The 17,226-nt window shown below is 38.5% G+C and overlaps 2 protein-coding genes across 5 annotated transcripts; both read left to right on the top strand.

Annotated features, from left to right (window-relative positions):
• Positions 1 to 1,586: 1,586 nt before the first annotated feature.
• TOC1 (CCT motif -containing response regulator protein) lies at positions 1,587 to 7,833 on the top strand. Of its 3 annotated transcripts, none has more exons than XM_086448576.1 (7): positions 1,587 to 1,867; positions 2,240 to 2,463; positions 3,732 to 3,893; positions 3,966 to 4,099; positions 4,212 to 4,379; positions 5,440 to 5,524; positions 6,363 to 7,833. In XM_086448576.1, exons 2-7 carry the CDS (start codon positions 2,277 to 2,279, stop codon positions 7,301 to 7,303), a joined length of 1,677 nt encoding a protein of 558 aa, XP_086304702.1. In that variant the 5' UTR covers positions 1,587 to 1,867; positions 2,240 to 2,276; the 3' UTR covers positions 7,304 to 7,833. The 3 variants fall into 3 exon arrangements, with proteins under 3 accessions (XP_086304702.1, XP_086304701.1, XP_086304700.1); XM_086448575.1 differs by having other exon boundaries at positions 2,211 to 2,463; XM_086448574.1 differs by having other exon boundaries at positions 2,204 to 2,463.
• Positions 7,397 to 16,127, top strand: LOC147399130 (uncharacterized). Of its 2 annotated transcripts, XM_086448572.1 has the most exons (9): positions 7,402 to 7,541; positions 8,481 to 8,596; positions 11,114 to 12,651; positions 12,862 to 12,952; positions 13,057 to 13,214; positions 13,431 to 13,482; positions 14,277 to 14,359; positions 14,461 to 14,554; positions 15,218 to 16,127. In XM_086448572.1, exons 3-9 carry the CDS (start codon positions 11,125 to 11,127, stop codon positions 15,931 to 15,933), a joined length of 2,721 nt encoding a protein of 906 aa, XP_086304698.1. In that variant the 5' UTR covers positions 7,402 to 7,541; positions 8,481 to 8,596; positions 11,114 to 11,124; the 3' UTR covers positions 15,934 to 16,127. The 2 variants fall into 2 exon arrangements, with proteins under 2 accessions (XP_086304697.1, XP_086304698.1); XM_086448571.1 differs by lacking the exon at positions 8,481 to 8,596 and having other exon boundaries at positions 7,397 to 7,541.
• The last annotated feature ends 1,099 nt before the right edge of the window (positions 16,128 to 17,226 follow it).

The following is a 17,226-nucleotide window of genomic DNA, read 5'->3' as shown; positions in this document are numbered from 1 at the left end:
GTTCTAGACAGTCATCTTAGGACCTAATAAGAATCGAGTCCTCTTGGGATGCCTAATAGGTATTCGTCCGACAAATGGGTAATTCGTAAAGATTACAGAAGCGTGTGTAGATTATTGTAATGTGATTTATTTTTATTCGGATGATGACCAATTATTTCATTTTATAGATATTATGACTAATCATGAGATGTCTCAAGTTTAACCTCTGAGGTTGATTAGATGGTCAAGACCACTCATCAATTTCAGGAAGTGAAGGTTTAGCATTCAAATCCCCCTTTAGGGACCAACTTGAAGGATTTATCCCAAAAATGACTTGATGTATGTAAGGAAAGGAACCACACGTGCCTCCTCGAAGATTAGTCGAGTGGTCTAGAGGCCCAAATACATCAATTTCCAAAAATGAATTGTGTCTCAAGGTTAAGTCTTTAGGACCTCTACTGTCATTAGAGGTTGCAAACACTATAAAAGTCCTATCTTATGCTCTTCTAATACTATTTGTGTTACAATATAATTTTAAGGCATCATAAAATTAAAATTAGTATCCAATAGTGCCTCGAAATCAATTTTCCATGACTAGGTAGCAATGTGAAGCTGACCCGTTGTCACCCTACGTTCACCTCAATTCTTCCTATGATACTGCAATTCTCGCAAGTCTAACATGGGATGTGCACATAATCATAAATGTATTTTCTCATAATATGAGTAAAAATCATCTCCGGTTATGTATGCAACTCCATATCAGAATTGTGAGAATCACAGTAACTCGTATGTCACCTCTGCATGACTCTTCTTCCTAAACAAGTGAACACGAGTATAATAATGATCCCGCAAAGTCCCAAAAAGAAGCTAATAAGTGAATCAAATTTGTCTCATTGTAGCTCAAAAATCCACAAAATATCTAAATAGTTAATTATTTAAATATTTTTGGGGGTACGTGTCATTATCCAAATGCATTTGGACCTATTAGTTTGGACTCCACCTATGAACACGTGAACGAGTTGCTCCGAGTTTTCTTAATTTCATGAGTTGAAGGCCGAGTTGGAGGTCATTGAAGCTGTTGAATCGACCTCTGATAAGGAAGAAGAACAAGAAAGAAAGCGGTGGAGGAACAAGCCTTCGTGGCTGCACCAGACCAGTAAGGTTACAGTCTCTTTCTGTTTACTTTGACTTTATTCCAGAACGATTTCTAAATGGGACTAATCCGTTTCCGTTTTATAATACGCACAAGCGAGCGATTTTATTGGGGCCAATCAGATCCGTTTCACAATCTAAGATATTTATTGATTGATCGTTCTTACGCCACGTATGCTTAAATCTTTTGCAGAGACATCTAAGGCATTACGTGGCTTCTTCTCTATCACTTGTCACTCAATGTTAAAAGACACGGCCATTGACACGGGTGTACTTTTTTTACTTACTTTGTCCGTCGTGCCTCTCACTCGTGTGTCATTTCCGTGATGTCTGTGGAAATCTATCTAACATGCACCGCTTAATCTCGATCGATTGATCCGACGGTTGGTGTTTAATCTGACCTGTTACATAGTTGAAACTTGAAAGGTTGGCTCTGGTAAAACACTGGACAACGTGGTTCACGTTAGCGAAGAGCACAAATTTTACGAAATAATTAAATAAATAAAAATAAATTTCGTGGAAGTGGAGACAACACAGCAAAAAGGGTCTTCGTTCCAGCCTTTTCTGCGTGGACTGCTCTCCAACTAGACGAGAGTTATTGAGTGAGATTACAGATCAGCTTTATGGTGCTAATGTGAGCATCTCACCAATGATCCAAATATTACCATTTAGCCTCGCCTCCGCTTCTAGTCTCTGATCTTGATGCTATCGTGTGCCGTTTCCTTGAAGTAGGAAGGTTTGTTGATAGTTAGATAGATTGAAAACTGGAAATCGGAATTTATTTGCTAGTTATGGATAACTATAGCTAACATGCGCGCTGTGCGTAGATTGATACCCTTCGCTTATTTGTTTTTATTTTTTGGTTTCTTTATTGTCTGTAAAATTAGATTCTTTGAGGAAATATCTTCGAGTTTGATCTATTAATGGAGACTGTGATTGATTCTGTAGAGGACGAAACCCTAATTCACTCCATCTTCAAATTACAGAAGGGAGAATTATTCTAGAAATGATTGAACTTTAATTTTTTAAGTAGATCTAAGCTTTTGGGTTGTTTACTAATGGTCAGCTTCAGTTTCTAGATTGATTTGGTGAGTAATTTGGTAATTAGAGGTCATGGCGAGATAACGAATGGGGACAGTGATGTGATGAGAGGATTTGGATTTGATCGAATTGCGATGGAAAATAACGAGGAGAGTCTTCATGGAAAAGATGGTGGTGGCGGCACTAATATGCCCTTTCTCGATCGCAGTAAAGTGAAGATTCTGCTGTGTGATAATGGCCTTAAAAGCTCTGAAGAAGTTTTTGCTCTTCTTTGCAAATGCTCCTATGAAGGTATTGTTTTTACTAAAGCAATTTAGGAGTTTTCAATTTGTTTGTTGTTGTAGTGTTGTGGAGAGTATTTCCTCATTTATTCTTTTATGGGTTTGTGTTCTTGGTTAACATGGAATTAGCAATTTATTTTTATTTTTTTTGGGAAATTCTTGTGTACACACATGTAGTTTATAGTAGATTGGATTCAAAGATGGAAATTCATGTGAGATCTTTTAAGGAGGTTCTCCACTGTGTGCCAGATGTGATTTGGATACCCTATATTTTGAAGATGATGTTTAATACCACCCACAAAATGCCCTAAGTTAGATTGGTAGGGGGCACTATTCATTAATTTTTTTTCTACCTATTTCAATTTTTGAAATTCATTCTCATCCCACCCGAATGGGCGACACCAAAATAGAGATAGAAGATAAAGAAGCAAATATGTAAAGTCATCAGGGCCTCAATTGGATGTAGATGATCTCTGAATAGTGCAATTTGTGTCTTTTGTTTTTTTTTTTTTTTTTGGGGGGGGGGGGGGGGGGAGGGGTGCACTATGGTGCCATCTATTTTTTGTAGTCTGTCCAAACAGGAATTAAGTTTTGAGGACCTCTAGTGGGGGAAAAACACAGAGAAAATCCTTGTGGATATACTGGTAAACCACCTATATCTTGAAAGGTAATGATATACAATTCATTAGAAGCGAACCCAAACTATCTATATTTGACTTTATGTTGTTTAATCTCCTATTGATGCCATTCTTAGAATGGCAAAATAGGAGTCATGCAGGGGGTATGGGATGATGGTGATGATGACTTTGTGATGATGTTCTAAATATGCTAGAGATATCACAGTTAAAAAGCTTTATCTTCATGAAGAATGCCAATACACACCTCAAATTAAGACCTTGATCTTCATTCAGAATGCCGATACATATTCACATTCATAATTATATTGGAAGTATGATTCTTCTTACTAAGCCTTTTGGCTGTTTGCGTTCAAGTTATTGTTTAGGAAATATATGTATGTTAGGCTATTATTCTAATGTAAAAAAGATGAATATTTAGTAACTAACATAAATCACAATTTTTTGTGGTTTCCTTTAGTATTTTGTTCAAATGTGTTTTATGTAAAAAATGCTTCAATTACCATTTAGTACCTTTTACGAGTGCATCAGTAAACTCTACCAAGAAAGCTTCTATATTTTTTTTGTCATTGTATGGGAGACTTTCTCACTTGAAGTGCAAGATGTGGTTTCTTACTAACATTGAGCGTCCATTACCTTACAGTAACTTCAGTGAGGACACCCAGACAGGTGATTGATGCACTTAATGCAGAGGGTCCTGATATCGATATCATACTGTCCGAAGTTGACCTTCCAATAACCAAAGGCTTGAAGATGTTGAAGTACATTATGCGGGATAAAGAATTGCAGCGCATTCCCATCATCAGTAAGCTACTTTTCTTATTTTGTTTATTTATTTGATTGTTTCTCATTCTTTTAATCCTTGTGTTTTGCTCAGTGATGTCTGCTCAAGATGATGTTTCTGTTGTCGTCAAGTGCTTGAGACTTGGAGCAGCGGATTACCTTGTGAAGCCATTACGTACCAATGAGCTATTAAACTTGTGGACTCACATGTGGAGAAGAAGGCGCATGGTTTGTATTTCTTGGCCCAAGTGATTTATTCTTCTATTGACACTTAGCTGCTTTAGAGTGGCTTCTAAAGGAATTTCAGGAGAGTCACTTCCATTGTCATTTACTTTGGCAGCTTGGACTGGCGGATAAGATCGTCTTGAATTGTGACTATGATCTGGTCGCTTCAGACCCTAGTGATGCAAATACAAACAGCACAACTCTATTCTCTGATGACACAGATGACAAGTCCTGGAGAAGCACTGTTCCAGAACCAAGCACCTCAAAACAATGGGAAGATGAGGTAAGTATGGTTTGGAAATGAGGTTTGTGTCTTTTTAATCAATGAGATCTCTGCTTAGAAGTTTTAGTTACTCATTATGATTGCGCCAACTTGTTGATTGATTTCGCGATCCAATGCGGTCTCTAACAAATAAGCTAAATAAAGGTCTTTAATTAGAAATTAGATTCCTAATACTTGAACAGAATGAGTGTGAATCAATAACCAAATAAGCTAGTCCAATGACCCATAACGACCGAATTGGATCTTTCATGATTGATCATCTTGAACAATCTGTTGAAGATGCAAATTAAAGAAGTGGTCCATAAGTTTTTATAATACAACTTTGTTTTGAACCCGTAAATTCCTTCATAGCCTTGTAGTTCACCTTAATCAGGTTAACCATTCTGTAACATGCCCATTTTTAGGATTGTTTTGAACCGAATGAGATATGGTGTTATGGCTTCAGTTTTATGTTATAATAAATATGCTACCTCTACCACTTGTGCTTTTTCAATATGACTTGTCCAATTGGTACACCATAGAGTTTGTCTGATTGGGCATATTTTGGAACTATCAATTAAGTCGTCGTAAATGGTCAGAAGAAAACAAAAAATGGTTGGATGGTCAGAATATCCTATTGAAGTTAGTTATGGACCATGAGCAATACAGGAAATGATGTATTGATGAAAATCGTCTTATTGATGAACAAATGCACCATGTGCATGAAATACAAGGTCAATATATTTTAGTGATCCCAGTGCTATCACATAGGTTCTTACAAAGGAAACCCCTCTTGACCTGAGTGTGGAGCATCAATATGCTCCCCATCTGTTTTCTTCCAAAATATTTTTGTTTTAGTTCAGCTTGTTTATGTAGGCCAAGGAATGTCACTGGCAGAAAGATCTATTCACATAGCTATAAACCTGTGTTAATCCTTAGTCATGAAACGTTTGGTAACAGATACCTGGTGCCGATGTGAAATGTAAAAACATGCTGTTTGGTGACTTCCTGAAGCTTATCTTTATTATTTGATGTTGCAACTTATAATGACAACTTTATGTGTGATCTGTCTTCATTTCAGCCGAGTGTTGCTGTGTCTGTAGAACCACCTCTCAGGTGTTTGTCCGAATGTCGTCCTGATGTGTCAAACCCTACTGAGCAAATGGGTGAGCAATTCTTTATGTTTCGGCACCAGTTTCTACTTAATTGTATGTTTTAGGTGACATCTCCAGCTTTTAAAGGCTTCCAGTTCTTTTCCCCCTTCTTAAATTTTGAAAAGAAAATGATAAAAAACAAAATAGCTATCTTTTGAGAAACTATTTTTTAAAAAGCTTTCTGGAATTTGGGGAATTCTTTTTTGAAGATTTCATATAGAGGTGGTTTGTTTTGATGAGTAGATGTTGTCGGTGGCAGGGGCGGAGCCAGGATTTTCTTGTAGTGGGGGCAAACTATGGTTAGTTGTATAGTTGAAGAACTTGAAGATGAATGGTTTTAGAGAGAAATTCAGAGGTTTTTGGTCAGAAGTTGAAGAAAAGGATATTTAGGTCATTTCCAATTAGTATATGAGAAGGCCTGGTCAAGAGGCAATGTCATCAACAAAAAATTGAAAGGGGGGGGGGGGGGGGGGGCAGAAATTGGAGGGAGGTGAGGGTGTGGGGGCAAATGGGGATATAGAGGTGAGGGAGTGGGGACAAATGGGGCATGTAATTATTTGAAAATATAGGGGTGTCTCAAAGTTCTGTGGGGGCAATTGCCCCCACCAGCTCCTTACTTGCTCCGCCCCTGATCGGTGGTGCTTGTTGCTATTTCTTGTGTTTTTCCTGTTCTCTTTGTATCTTTAGTACTTTTTGGATGGTCTTCACCTCCTCTCGATTGTGTTGATTCATTTCTATGAATGACATCTTATAACTATTAATAACAAAAAAACAAAACAATAAATTGTTCCCTCTTGCTCCCTCCATCTGGAAAAATAAGTAAGTAATTTACTACCAATGTTGTTTTCAGGACAAATATCTTCATTTCCAAAGAAAAGCAAACTAAAGATTGGTGAATCATCAGCCTTCATTACATATGTTAAATCAAGCATCCCCCAAAGCAACTATGAAGGTGTTGGCTGTGTAGATGAAAACGCTGCCAAGTCAGAACACTTGGAAAGAGGAAAGAAACTTCTGGCATGGTGTAAACAAGCAGATATTGATGTTCAGAGACATGAAACTAGAGAAGCATGGGAATACCCTCACTGTGAAAATCACAGTGGTTTTCCTAGCAGTGACAATGGCCCTGACACTACATACACCAAGAGGTCTCATACTACTTCCATGCCATTGGAGTTTCCACAAGGAAGGAACTCAAAAGAGGAACAACTTTCTACAGTACCGTTGCATCCAAGCAACGAGGCTCAAGTTAATGTTTCGGGTGCCCCAGCACTCACTCCTTTGCCCTATTATTTTCCAGGGATGATGAATCAAGTTGTGATGCCTTCATCAGCTAAACTGTATCAGGGGAACCTGCATGATATGCCAAAGCATGCTACTTCGACTATGCTGCATCAGTACAATTCTCTCCCACAATGTCCTCATGTGCCTGTGATGACATCCTTCCCTTATTACCATGCCAATGTATGTATGCAACCAAGACAAATGCATGCGACCCACATGTGGCGGCCATCAATTGCAAGCCCATCTTCCACGGAAGTTAAGCCTGGTCGAGTTGAAAGAAGAGAAGCGGCATTGATCAAGTTTAGGCAGAAGCGGAAAGACCGATGTTTCGACAAGAAGATCAGATACATCAAAAGGAAGCGACTTGCTGAGAGGAGGCCTCGTGTGCGAGGCCAGTTTGTGAGGCAGATCAATGGTGTAGATGTTGATCTTAGCGGGCAGCCTGTCACTGTTGATGATTTTGATGACGACGAAGTAGAGGAGGAAGAGGACGAGGACCTGATCTAGGGATTCTACTATCAAGGATTATACTTCAAGGATATCAATGTGCAGGCATTGGTTATTGGGAAATCTCACCCACCATTGCTTCTTATAGTTGTTGTTATTAGTTGCAATCTTTTGTAGTGGGTTTCTCATTAGCTCATTTCTGTCAATCCATTGCGACATGCCCTTTCAATGACATCTATCAAAAGGAGTCGAGGCAACTTGATGGACACTAGGATGAGGAATGAAAGGCATCGACCTGGTATGTATCTTTTAGTTCTCTAAATAGAGTGAATGCTTGTTTATAATAGGTCATGCCATTGAATTCTGCAATTTTGAAATACTTCCCATTCTCTGACTTCCATATCATGATAGTATGTGTATCTGGTTGACTTGTATCAAATGTTGTGCCTCTAGCTGTTGGACCTTACCCTTTTATGTTTAATAAAAACATTATGATAGTATTTAATAAGAACATTTCTTCAATTGTTATGCTCTCTTCACAATGTCCCATTCTTTAATATTTCAATTTAGTAAAAATGTACAATTTTATCTTTTGATTGCATAGAATATTTAATATACAAAAGGTGTATCATGGGAAAAAGTCTGTTATCAAAGAAAATGGTCTGGTATGAAAATATGTCTTACCAGTTGCCACAATTCACTTATCAGAAAAAAGTTGCCTCCACTGCTATGCATTTACAACAGAAAAAATGTGTTCCCACACATTACTTTTCAAAGAGACCTTATTTCAGTAACCAAAGTAACCATGGTACAGGAGATCCCATTTTTCTTCGACATGGAAAGTTGTGTTTGTTGCAATCCAATCCTCTATGGTCCTGGAAAGATTTTTTTTTGATTCTATGGTATTGCTGAAGTGGTTAGTCCTACTGGACATCTTATATCATTTAGATATAAATGACACGGTCGACAACTATTCGTTTCGGTGGTATAAGTTGTCAATTCAGACAGTCTAATTGGTGGGCTACCACTTGGAGGGTGAGTCCTAAATTGTTGCTTGATTGGATGATCACAAGTGCTATGGGCTTTGGTTCACAGATCATCCAGGGCTATGGCCTGTCCAAGAGATGGTCCATTGGTGAGGCAACATGGCAGGTGTACCAGGTCAACCTGTTTGTTTGACAATTGTATGAACGAGGTTTAGTCCAGGCCTTATTATTATATTTTCTATTTTTTGCAGCCATAATAAGCCCCTCCTGTGGGTAGCAGAAGACCAAGAAGCTCCATATCACAGTTCTCATCATAGATGCCTTTCTTCTCTGAACTATGCAGAAAGTTAGGGAGTCCCAAGCAAAGGTGATATTTATTGTGTCAGCTTTGAAAAAAAAAAATTCATCTTTTCTCTTGCAATGATATCCATCGTAGCATGCTAAATGCTTCCACTGCCCTGATTTTGATTTCTTTCGCTCCTTTGCTTTCGCCCTTGTCTATCAATGTGGATAACTGTATGCGAGGATATTCTGTTATTAAACCTACAGATGGACTTCTTTCAGAGTTTCTCTCGTCTCCCTTTTTTCTGAGTTTGACTTTCCAAACTACTTGATGCTAAGTGTGAAGTGAGATTAGATATCACAGATGCAAAAAAGTGGGGAAGATCAAACTTCCCCATATTTCTCAAAGATTATTACTTGTAAGGCTGGACATATTGTGCCGACTTGAGTTGTGGGGTCACTGCAACTGACAGCAAGAAATGAAAAGTAAGGGAGCAAGAGAAGAGAGGGAAAAGAGTCTACATAGTGGATTGAAACAAAAGGGCAAAAAAGAATTAAGAAAGAGAGAGAGAGAGAGGTCATTAATCAACTCAGATTTCTGATTGTTAAGGTTTCTTAAATTGTTTTATCCAGAGAGAGAGAGAGAGAGACAGAGCTTCAATATCTTTGCAAGAACATAACTTTTATTACAAAAAGTTGCAGAAATTTCATTATCTTCACCATTCTTAATTACAATGATCTAAAACCCACATCCCCATAACCCTCTTATTGTAGATTACCTCATAAACTTACATAGATTTTCAAGAGGTCATCTCTGCCTTTTCACGTACATTGGTGGATTCGCTGGCTCTTCTCTTGCTCACCTAAAAAACCTAAACATTCTCAACCTAGACATCAAGAACCATCTCACCCCAACATCAATTTCCTGTGTCTATTGCTTCACACCAATGAAAGCAAGATTATGGATTGTTCATATATGTTATTTGCCAATAAGCAGCATGACCACAGAGAGAGGGAGATCATATATAGGCCCCAAATGTGAATTGGTTCTGGCACAGCCCAATAACCAATTGGGTTTAAATACACAACCATAGCCTGGTCCATGATAAATTGTGCGGGGCTTAAATGCACCCATTGACAGCATGGTTTTAAAACTGTTTTGATGTCTCATCTCGTCCATGAACTAGACAGTCTTCTCGGACCAGTTTTCTGATACGGTTGAGTTGTCTCATTCAACAATGAGAAAAATGACATATGGCTTTAAATCTCATCCGATACGTTTGACTTGTCTATCTGTCTCGTTGATGCACGCTACCAAAATGTATCGGACGAGATTTAAAACCGTGATTGGCTGCCGTATAATTTGAGAAGGCTTGGGGAGTGTTGATCCCACTACCTAGGTTCAAATCCCAGTGAAGAAGCCACATTCACCTCTGCTGATCCATTGTTTGCCTAGGAAAAAAAAAACAGAAGAAATCATGCATACGTGCCTAGTTGATGAGATGTGGCAAAAATTTACAAAGTCAGAGAAGAATAACTCACCTTTCTATTAATAGAAAGGGTGTTTTTAGGGGTGACAATAGCAAAATCTGGAGCGGACATAGCAATCTTTTTAGTAAGTAAAGGAGATGGATCTTGATGATTATGAGATGAATAATGACCTCAAGATTGGACCTCACATCGCGCACACCCCTGACGTGAAAGTGTAGGGAAATCATAAATAATTTCCCCCCAGATACACGAGTGATGTGAAAGTGTAGGGAAATCATAAATAATTTCCCCCAGATACACGAGTGAAAAAGCTTTTATGCTTCCTATTCACTTTCACGTCAAGATGTGATGTGGGATATGAGGTCCAATCTTGAGGTTACTCCACCACGACTCAAGATCAGATAGAGAGATGTGGATAGGATTCGGATCTAAGAGCTGGCAATAAGAAAAGGGAGCTGCTATTGGCACCCCAACTTTTACTTTTTACACTCCAATTAAAAATAAAGAAAATAAGTGGATGACTGAGAATAAGTAAAAGTCAGTGTATCAATAGAATTCTCTCTCTCTCTCTCTCTCTCTCTCTTTTATTTTTATTTTTATAAGATTTCTAATTTTTTGGGTTTAGGATTTTATATGATTGTAAACAAATACTTTATTTGAACATAGTGTTATAGCGTTTTATAACGTTGAGATTATAATTTGAGTGAAACCTTTGTACTATTTGAAGAGTCTGTTTGAATCTTCAATGAGAGAGATAAGTAAAAGTTGAGGTGCCAATAGCAGTTCTCTTAAAAGAAAACCGAAAATAGTTCGGATCTTAATTCGGGTTTAAATTGGGTATCCATTAGTCATTGTTCTGATGCGTAAAGCAAAGACGATGAGAAACAGAGAAATTGGACTTTTTCTCTCTCCATTGGCTAATAACGTCTCTGAGTTTAACAATTTCATACCACAAAAAACAAACCGTTATTCTCGTTATCTTTCTCTTCTTTTTGACCGTTGTACCATTTTCCCGCCGTTTACTTCTCTCCCACAAAACAAAACTCAGAAATTCAAATTTGTAATTCTCTTCCTCTGATTCTGAGTTCTAACTAATATTCAAGAATGGCAGAAAGCAGGAGAATGATGATGATGAATTGGGACGGATTAGGGGATGATGACGAATTCTTCGAATCGAGGGATCGGATCTCCTCTGCTGTCACCATCCACATGGCCTCCTCGGGATCCGATGATGACGAAGATTACGATGACAGTCGCATGTCTTTTGCTTCCGCCATCTCTGCTCCCCCTGTGGAGTTCCACAACTCCTTTGTGTCAACATCGGGTTCAATATCGGACGACTACAATATCTGGATGGCCGAGCCCGGGTCCATCAAGGATCGCCGCCAACGTCTCCTCCAAGGTATGGGCTTGTCGGTGGATAAGGAGCTTCAAAGGCTCACAAGTGCCGAATTCAAGCGAACCCCTTCAAAGATACCAGTCTTGATCTCGGCTTCTAAAGAAGAATCAAAGAAAAAACCTTCTTCGCCATCGCCTTCACCTTCACCGCCACCCTTACCTCTGACTACGATTGTTCGATCTAGATCAGAAGGATGCATATCAACTGCTTCTATAGATGCCAAACATAAAAGGGAACAACTCACCAGATCATCCTCGGTACCAACCTCATCGCGTAATCGGAATTTGAGATTACGGGCTAATACCATCAAGCCCTTTCAAACAAAATCTGGAAATGGGTCCCTTGATGCCACGGAAGAACGGATGTTGTCGTTGTCTACCAATGACAATTCTGATGCATCATGTTTGATAAAAAATTTGGACACCGGTAAAGAATTCATGGTCAGCGAGGTCAACGAAAATGGAATATGGAATGAACTTAGTGATCTTCAAACCGGGAAGAAACTAACGATAGAGGAATTTGAGAAGAGTGTCGGTCATTCCCCCATTGTTATGGAGTTGATGCGTCGAGAAAATGTGGCTAGAGTTCATGATAACAACATTGAAGATAGTGAGAAAAAGATGGTTTCTTCGGATGCTTCTTCTTGTAAGAGCTTTAGATCGAGCAAGAGAAAGGGTGTTGGTTGGTTGAAGAACATAAAGGGTGTTGCAAGTTCTATAAATGGGTTCATCGTTGATAGGGAGAGGGATCATCAATCATTAATGCCGCAGCAATCCAGCATGAATTCTTCATCCAAATGGACGAAAGTCCATCAGCACGGGAAATCCTATAAAGAGCTCACTGGTCTATATATGTGCCAAGAAATTCAAGCTCACCAAGGATCAATTTGGAGTATTAGATTCAGTTTTGATGCTCGATACCTTGCAAGTGCGGGAGAAGATCGCATAATTCATATATGGGAAGTTGTTGATTGTGATGTCTTGTCGTCTAGACCGCAGGAGGAAGCAAATTCAACCCCACTTCACCCCATGGCGAACAATTCTTCTGATCGTCCACCTCTCTCCGAGACTCAATTGCGATCTTCAGAGAGAAAGAGAAGGGGAAAGGTTTCTTCAAACAATAGAAAAGGAAGCTCTATCCCTGACTATGTTGTCGTGCCAGAGACTGTTTTCTCACTTATGGACAAACCCGTGTGCTCTTTCCAAGGTCATCTTGATGATGTCTTAGACCTCTCTTGGTCCAAATCTCAGGTCAGATCTTCGAGGTTCCTTTTATTAAAAAAAAAACTTACTTGAGCACGAAACCCTTAATCAAATCACGAAAGCAATAAAAATAAAGAATATCATCAATCCTTCATTGGAGAAATAAATTTCAATTTTTTTTTTGTTGACGTGTTGAGGATGTATTTGATTAGAGGCTTTTGTAGGCCAATTTAGTAACTAATTTCTATGTATTTGCAGCAATTGCTTTCCTCTTCAATGGACAAAACTGTTAGATTATGGGACATGGAAAGCAAAACATGTTTAAAGTTGTTTGCACACAATGACTATGGTGAGACGCCTCACCATGTCATTACTAAGCTAACTCGATGTTCATGTCATACCTCATTACTTACCTACTCGTGCTTTTTTTGTTTTTTGGGTTTGGTTGGGCAGTAACTTGTATACAGTTCAACCCAATAGATGATAGTTATTTCATCAGTGGTTCACTTGACGCCAAAGTTCGCATATGGAGTATACCAGATAGGCAAGTTGTGGATTGGACCGATCTGCATGAAATGGTCACTGCTGTTTGCTACACTCCTGATGGCCAGGTCTAGCTACGTTGATTTTACAGTTCAGTTTTTGGTTGAAAAACTCAATTACTTGTCTGAATTTAAGAACCCTTTAAGTAAAACTGAATGAGTCTACCCAAATCTTCGAGTTGAGTTCTTCGACTAAGCAAGTTTACGAGAACATGATTCAACTTTAAACAGTTCATAAACATGATTTTAATCAATTTGGTGATGGACCATTTTTTGTCATTGAAGGGTGCATTAGTTGGTTCACATAAAGGGAGTTGCCGTTTGTACAACATATCTGGTATGAAATCTTCATTACTCATGATTGAAGTTTGCTGGTTTTTATTTTTATCTCATTGTATCCCTTCTGAGTAGTAGCATCACCATCACATAGTTCAAGTCTTAAAAAAGGCTTTCCATTCACCTACGTCGCACATTTCTTATGTGCTATCAACATTTACAGAAAATATGGTCTTTTTTTCGGCCGATTCAAGCAAATCTGGCATTGATGGTTAAATAAATCCAAGTGGGTTGTTATTGCTCTAGGAAATATTCGATATTTTTCAAAATATAAAATGTGTGGTTTGGTCTCGGTTTTTGTTTCTTAAGTGGAAAGTTAGGAATCCTATGTAATAGGTTTAGTCCCACATTGCTCAAGAATGAGAATGTGGGAGAGCTAGCAAGTGGGATTCAATTAAGGTCTTATTATGAGACACTTTAAGAGTAATGATTTGGTGATGATCACCCTTTTGCATGACACACGGTTTCACTACCCCAAAGGGTTGAATCATTACTCTAAAAGTGTCTTGTAATAAGACTCATTTCTTAATTGAGTCCCTGTTATTGGCTCTCCCACATTCTCATTCTTGAACAATGTGGAACTAAATCTTGAACAACATGGGACTAAACCTTTTACATAAGATTCCCAACTTTCCACATAAGAAACCAAAACCAAACCACACAGTTTATATTCGGAAAAATATCCAACAGGAAATCTCATAGACTATTGGAATTTTGGACCCAACTCTCCATATTCTACCAATCTTACAAATGCATAAAATCTATACTTACATCCATTTTTTTATGGTGAGTCAGACTGCAAGCTACATCATAAAGGTCAGATAGATGTTCAGAAAAGAAGTAAGTCACATGCGAAAAAAAAGATTACAGGCTTTCAGGTGAAATAAATTCTTTTAACCGTTGCAATTATATTTTGATTCTTTTTGTAGTTAGAACACTTATGCATACTACTTAAGCTGACTAATTTTTCTTCAAACAGTTTAAACCAGAGAATCCTTCTGAGGTGTTAATTACCTCTGCTGATTCGCGGATACGGATTTTCGATGGTTCTGATGTCATTCATAAATTCACAGGTATCACTAGAGTAAATCTTTTGGACCAAATCTTACAGTACCTGTTGGTAGACAGTACTACTTGTAGCCAAATTCTTCTACCAATACCGCCTTCTCCTGATCAGTGAATCTGTGACATGGGAGGTAGAGAGTGTAGCGTAGCTACCCCAAGACTCACACTTCCATCTCCACCAAATCAGTGAAATAGCAAACCCATATTCACATATCAGATGACTTATGTCAAGCGTCTGATCTTTGATATTGTTCTGCAAAAACGTTGAGTGTATATTTTCCTCCACTCTCGGGTGTGTCATACCAGAGTTACGCCCCCTTACACTCTTATATTCATGGCTCTCCATCTCTCCAACAAATCGGTCTTTTGGAGTAGTTGGTTGGTTAACATGGTATCAGAGCACTAGGTTTGTATAGGTCACATGTTCGATTCTTTGCACCCTTATGGGTGAGGGGGAGTGTTTGAGATTATATTTTCCTCCACTCTCAGGTTTGTCATGCCCAAGTTAATTCTTGTGACCCTCTTATATTCATAGTTCTCCTCCTCTCCAAAAGATAGATCTTTTGGAGTGGTTGGTTGGTTAACAGAAAAAAAACAAGTTAATGATTGGAGGGATTCTTTTTTGTTGACGAATACGTTTGCTAAATGTTGGGTTTGCTGTTGGTCGACAGGTTTCCGGAACACCAGCAGCCAAATATCAGCTTCATTTACTTCAGATGGAAAATATGTTGTATGCGCTAGTGAGGATTCTCAAGTATACATATGGAAGCGTGACGAGATCCGAAATGTGGGTGGTGGAAAAAGCAAAGGTTTGATTACTACTCGATCTCATGAACACTTCCAATGTAAAGACGTGTCGGTTGCAATACCTTGGCCTGGTAGCATCAAGTGTGAGCCACCACTCTTACCACTACTGCAATCTAAGAGACACTCTAAACGTTCCAATCCGCAACCTCAACCTTCTCCTGGGCCTCCTCCAACACTTGAAGATGCCTTCATGAGAAGCATCAACAATAAGAAAAATTTACCACCTTTACCAAGGAAGAATGTCTTATTAGAGAGAATGGATACCTGTCCAGAGGAGGAGCTCGCTAATGCATCTCGTACTGACTCAGGCATCAGCGATAGCACCTCGTTTAGTTCTGCAAGTACTTCTTTCAAGTATGGAGATTCGGCTTCTATTTCCTCTTCGGACAATTCATCTTCATCATCATCTTTGTCGTTCGATAGTGGTAATAGCAGTGGTGTGAGTAATGGCACTCCAGCAACAGCGTGGGGTCTGGTGTTTGTGACGGCAGGACAGGGTGGCGAGATAAGGACATACCAAAATTTTGGGTTGCCACTCCGGCTTAGCCGCCAAACCAATCTCTTCAGAGATTATACATAGAATTTTATGTAATTAATGTACGATATAGTTCCGAAGAAAGAGAAAGAGAGAGAGAGAGAGAGAGCCCGGGCGAAATAGAATGCTGGGAGAAGCCATTGAGCTGGTTTAGTATTGTAAATGAGAAAGTTGCCCGACTCCATTGTAAATTACAAGCTAAATCATTTTATGTTAATAGACGACATGGCTTTCGATACGATTGAATGGAGGAATTGGATTTGTTCAACCCACCCCAGATTTTTGGAATAAGTCTTTGATGATGATGGTGATGAAAACCAAGCCTTTCAAAAAAGAAAAAAAGAAATCCTTTGATAAAAGTGTGTTGCAGACTGTTTTCGTAATGTGTCCCAGAAACTAACCTTCCCTACTGAAAGCCTTTTAAACGTCTGCAGGACTAGACCAGTGTATCATCTCATATGTGCCCAAAGCATTAAGCCATTCCTTGGTTGTATTATATTAACTCAGATACTAATGCCAAAAATATAACATCAACATAATTGTTTAGATAATTCCTCTTTAGGTTATGTCTTTTGCTAATTAAAGTGTGTTATGAAAAAGGTACTAATGAATACTATTATGGAAATATGTTCATGGGGGTATCTAGCAAAAAAGAAGAAAATATTTTCGGTAACCTCGTCATGATCTTCGGGTATAATTCAAATGCACATTCTCTGTTATTCTTTCATTTTCTATATATTTGACACATTTAGATGAATTTGATTATAGGATTTTGTATTTAGCTGGGAGAACATTGTTGGTGGAGATGTGTAAACTTCATACACTATCGCTATGTGGCAGTGATCTCTTCCTCCCCTATTGTATTTCTTAGGGTTTTCCCTTTTCGTAGGATGGCATTGTCAGATCTGTCAAGGAGAGTTAGGGTTAGGATTGCATTAGATTATTATTGACGTTATAGATTTTTCAATTCTTTTTGTGCAAGTTTATTCTTAGAATTCAAAGGGCTTTTTCTTTGACAACTTTGTTCCAGGTGGGGTTTAGGATGTAAGCCTGAGGGCTAACTCTGGTGTTCCATTGTTACTTTAAATAAATAAAAAATTATTATTCTCTTTTTTCCTGTTTTTTTCTCCAGTTTTGCTTTGCATGTTTCAGTCCATAAGCACAACTCCACCGTAACCATCCAATCATATAAGCACCCTCCTCTTCAAGTTGTCTATTATTATGGATAATGAACCCAAGATCACGAAAATAAAATCCATTCAATATATTTCTTGAACTTCAGAAGGTACCATGGACCAGGATTATTAGCCTTCCTATTTCCACGAGTGGTGATGGAAG

The sequence above is a fragment of the Akebia trifoliata genome, chromosome 7 (assembly GCF_017979445.1).
Source record: "Akebia trifoliata isolate Shusen 1 chromosome 7, ASM1797944v1, whole genome shotgun sequence".
Classification (NCBI taxonomy): domain Eukaryota; kingdom Viridiplantae; phylum Streptophyta; class Magnoliopsida; order Ranunculales; family Lardizabalaceae; genus Akebia; species Akebia trifoliata.
This window is presented reverse-complemented; position numbering and strand designations above follow the sequence as displayed.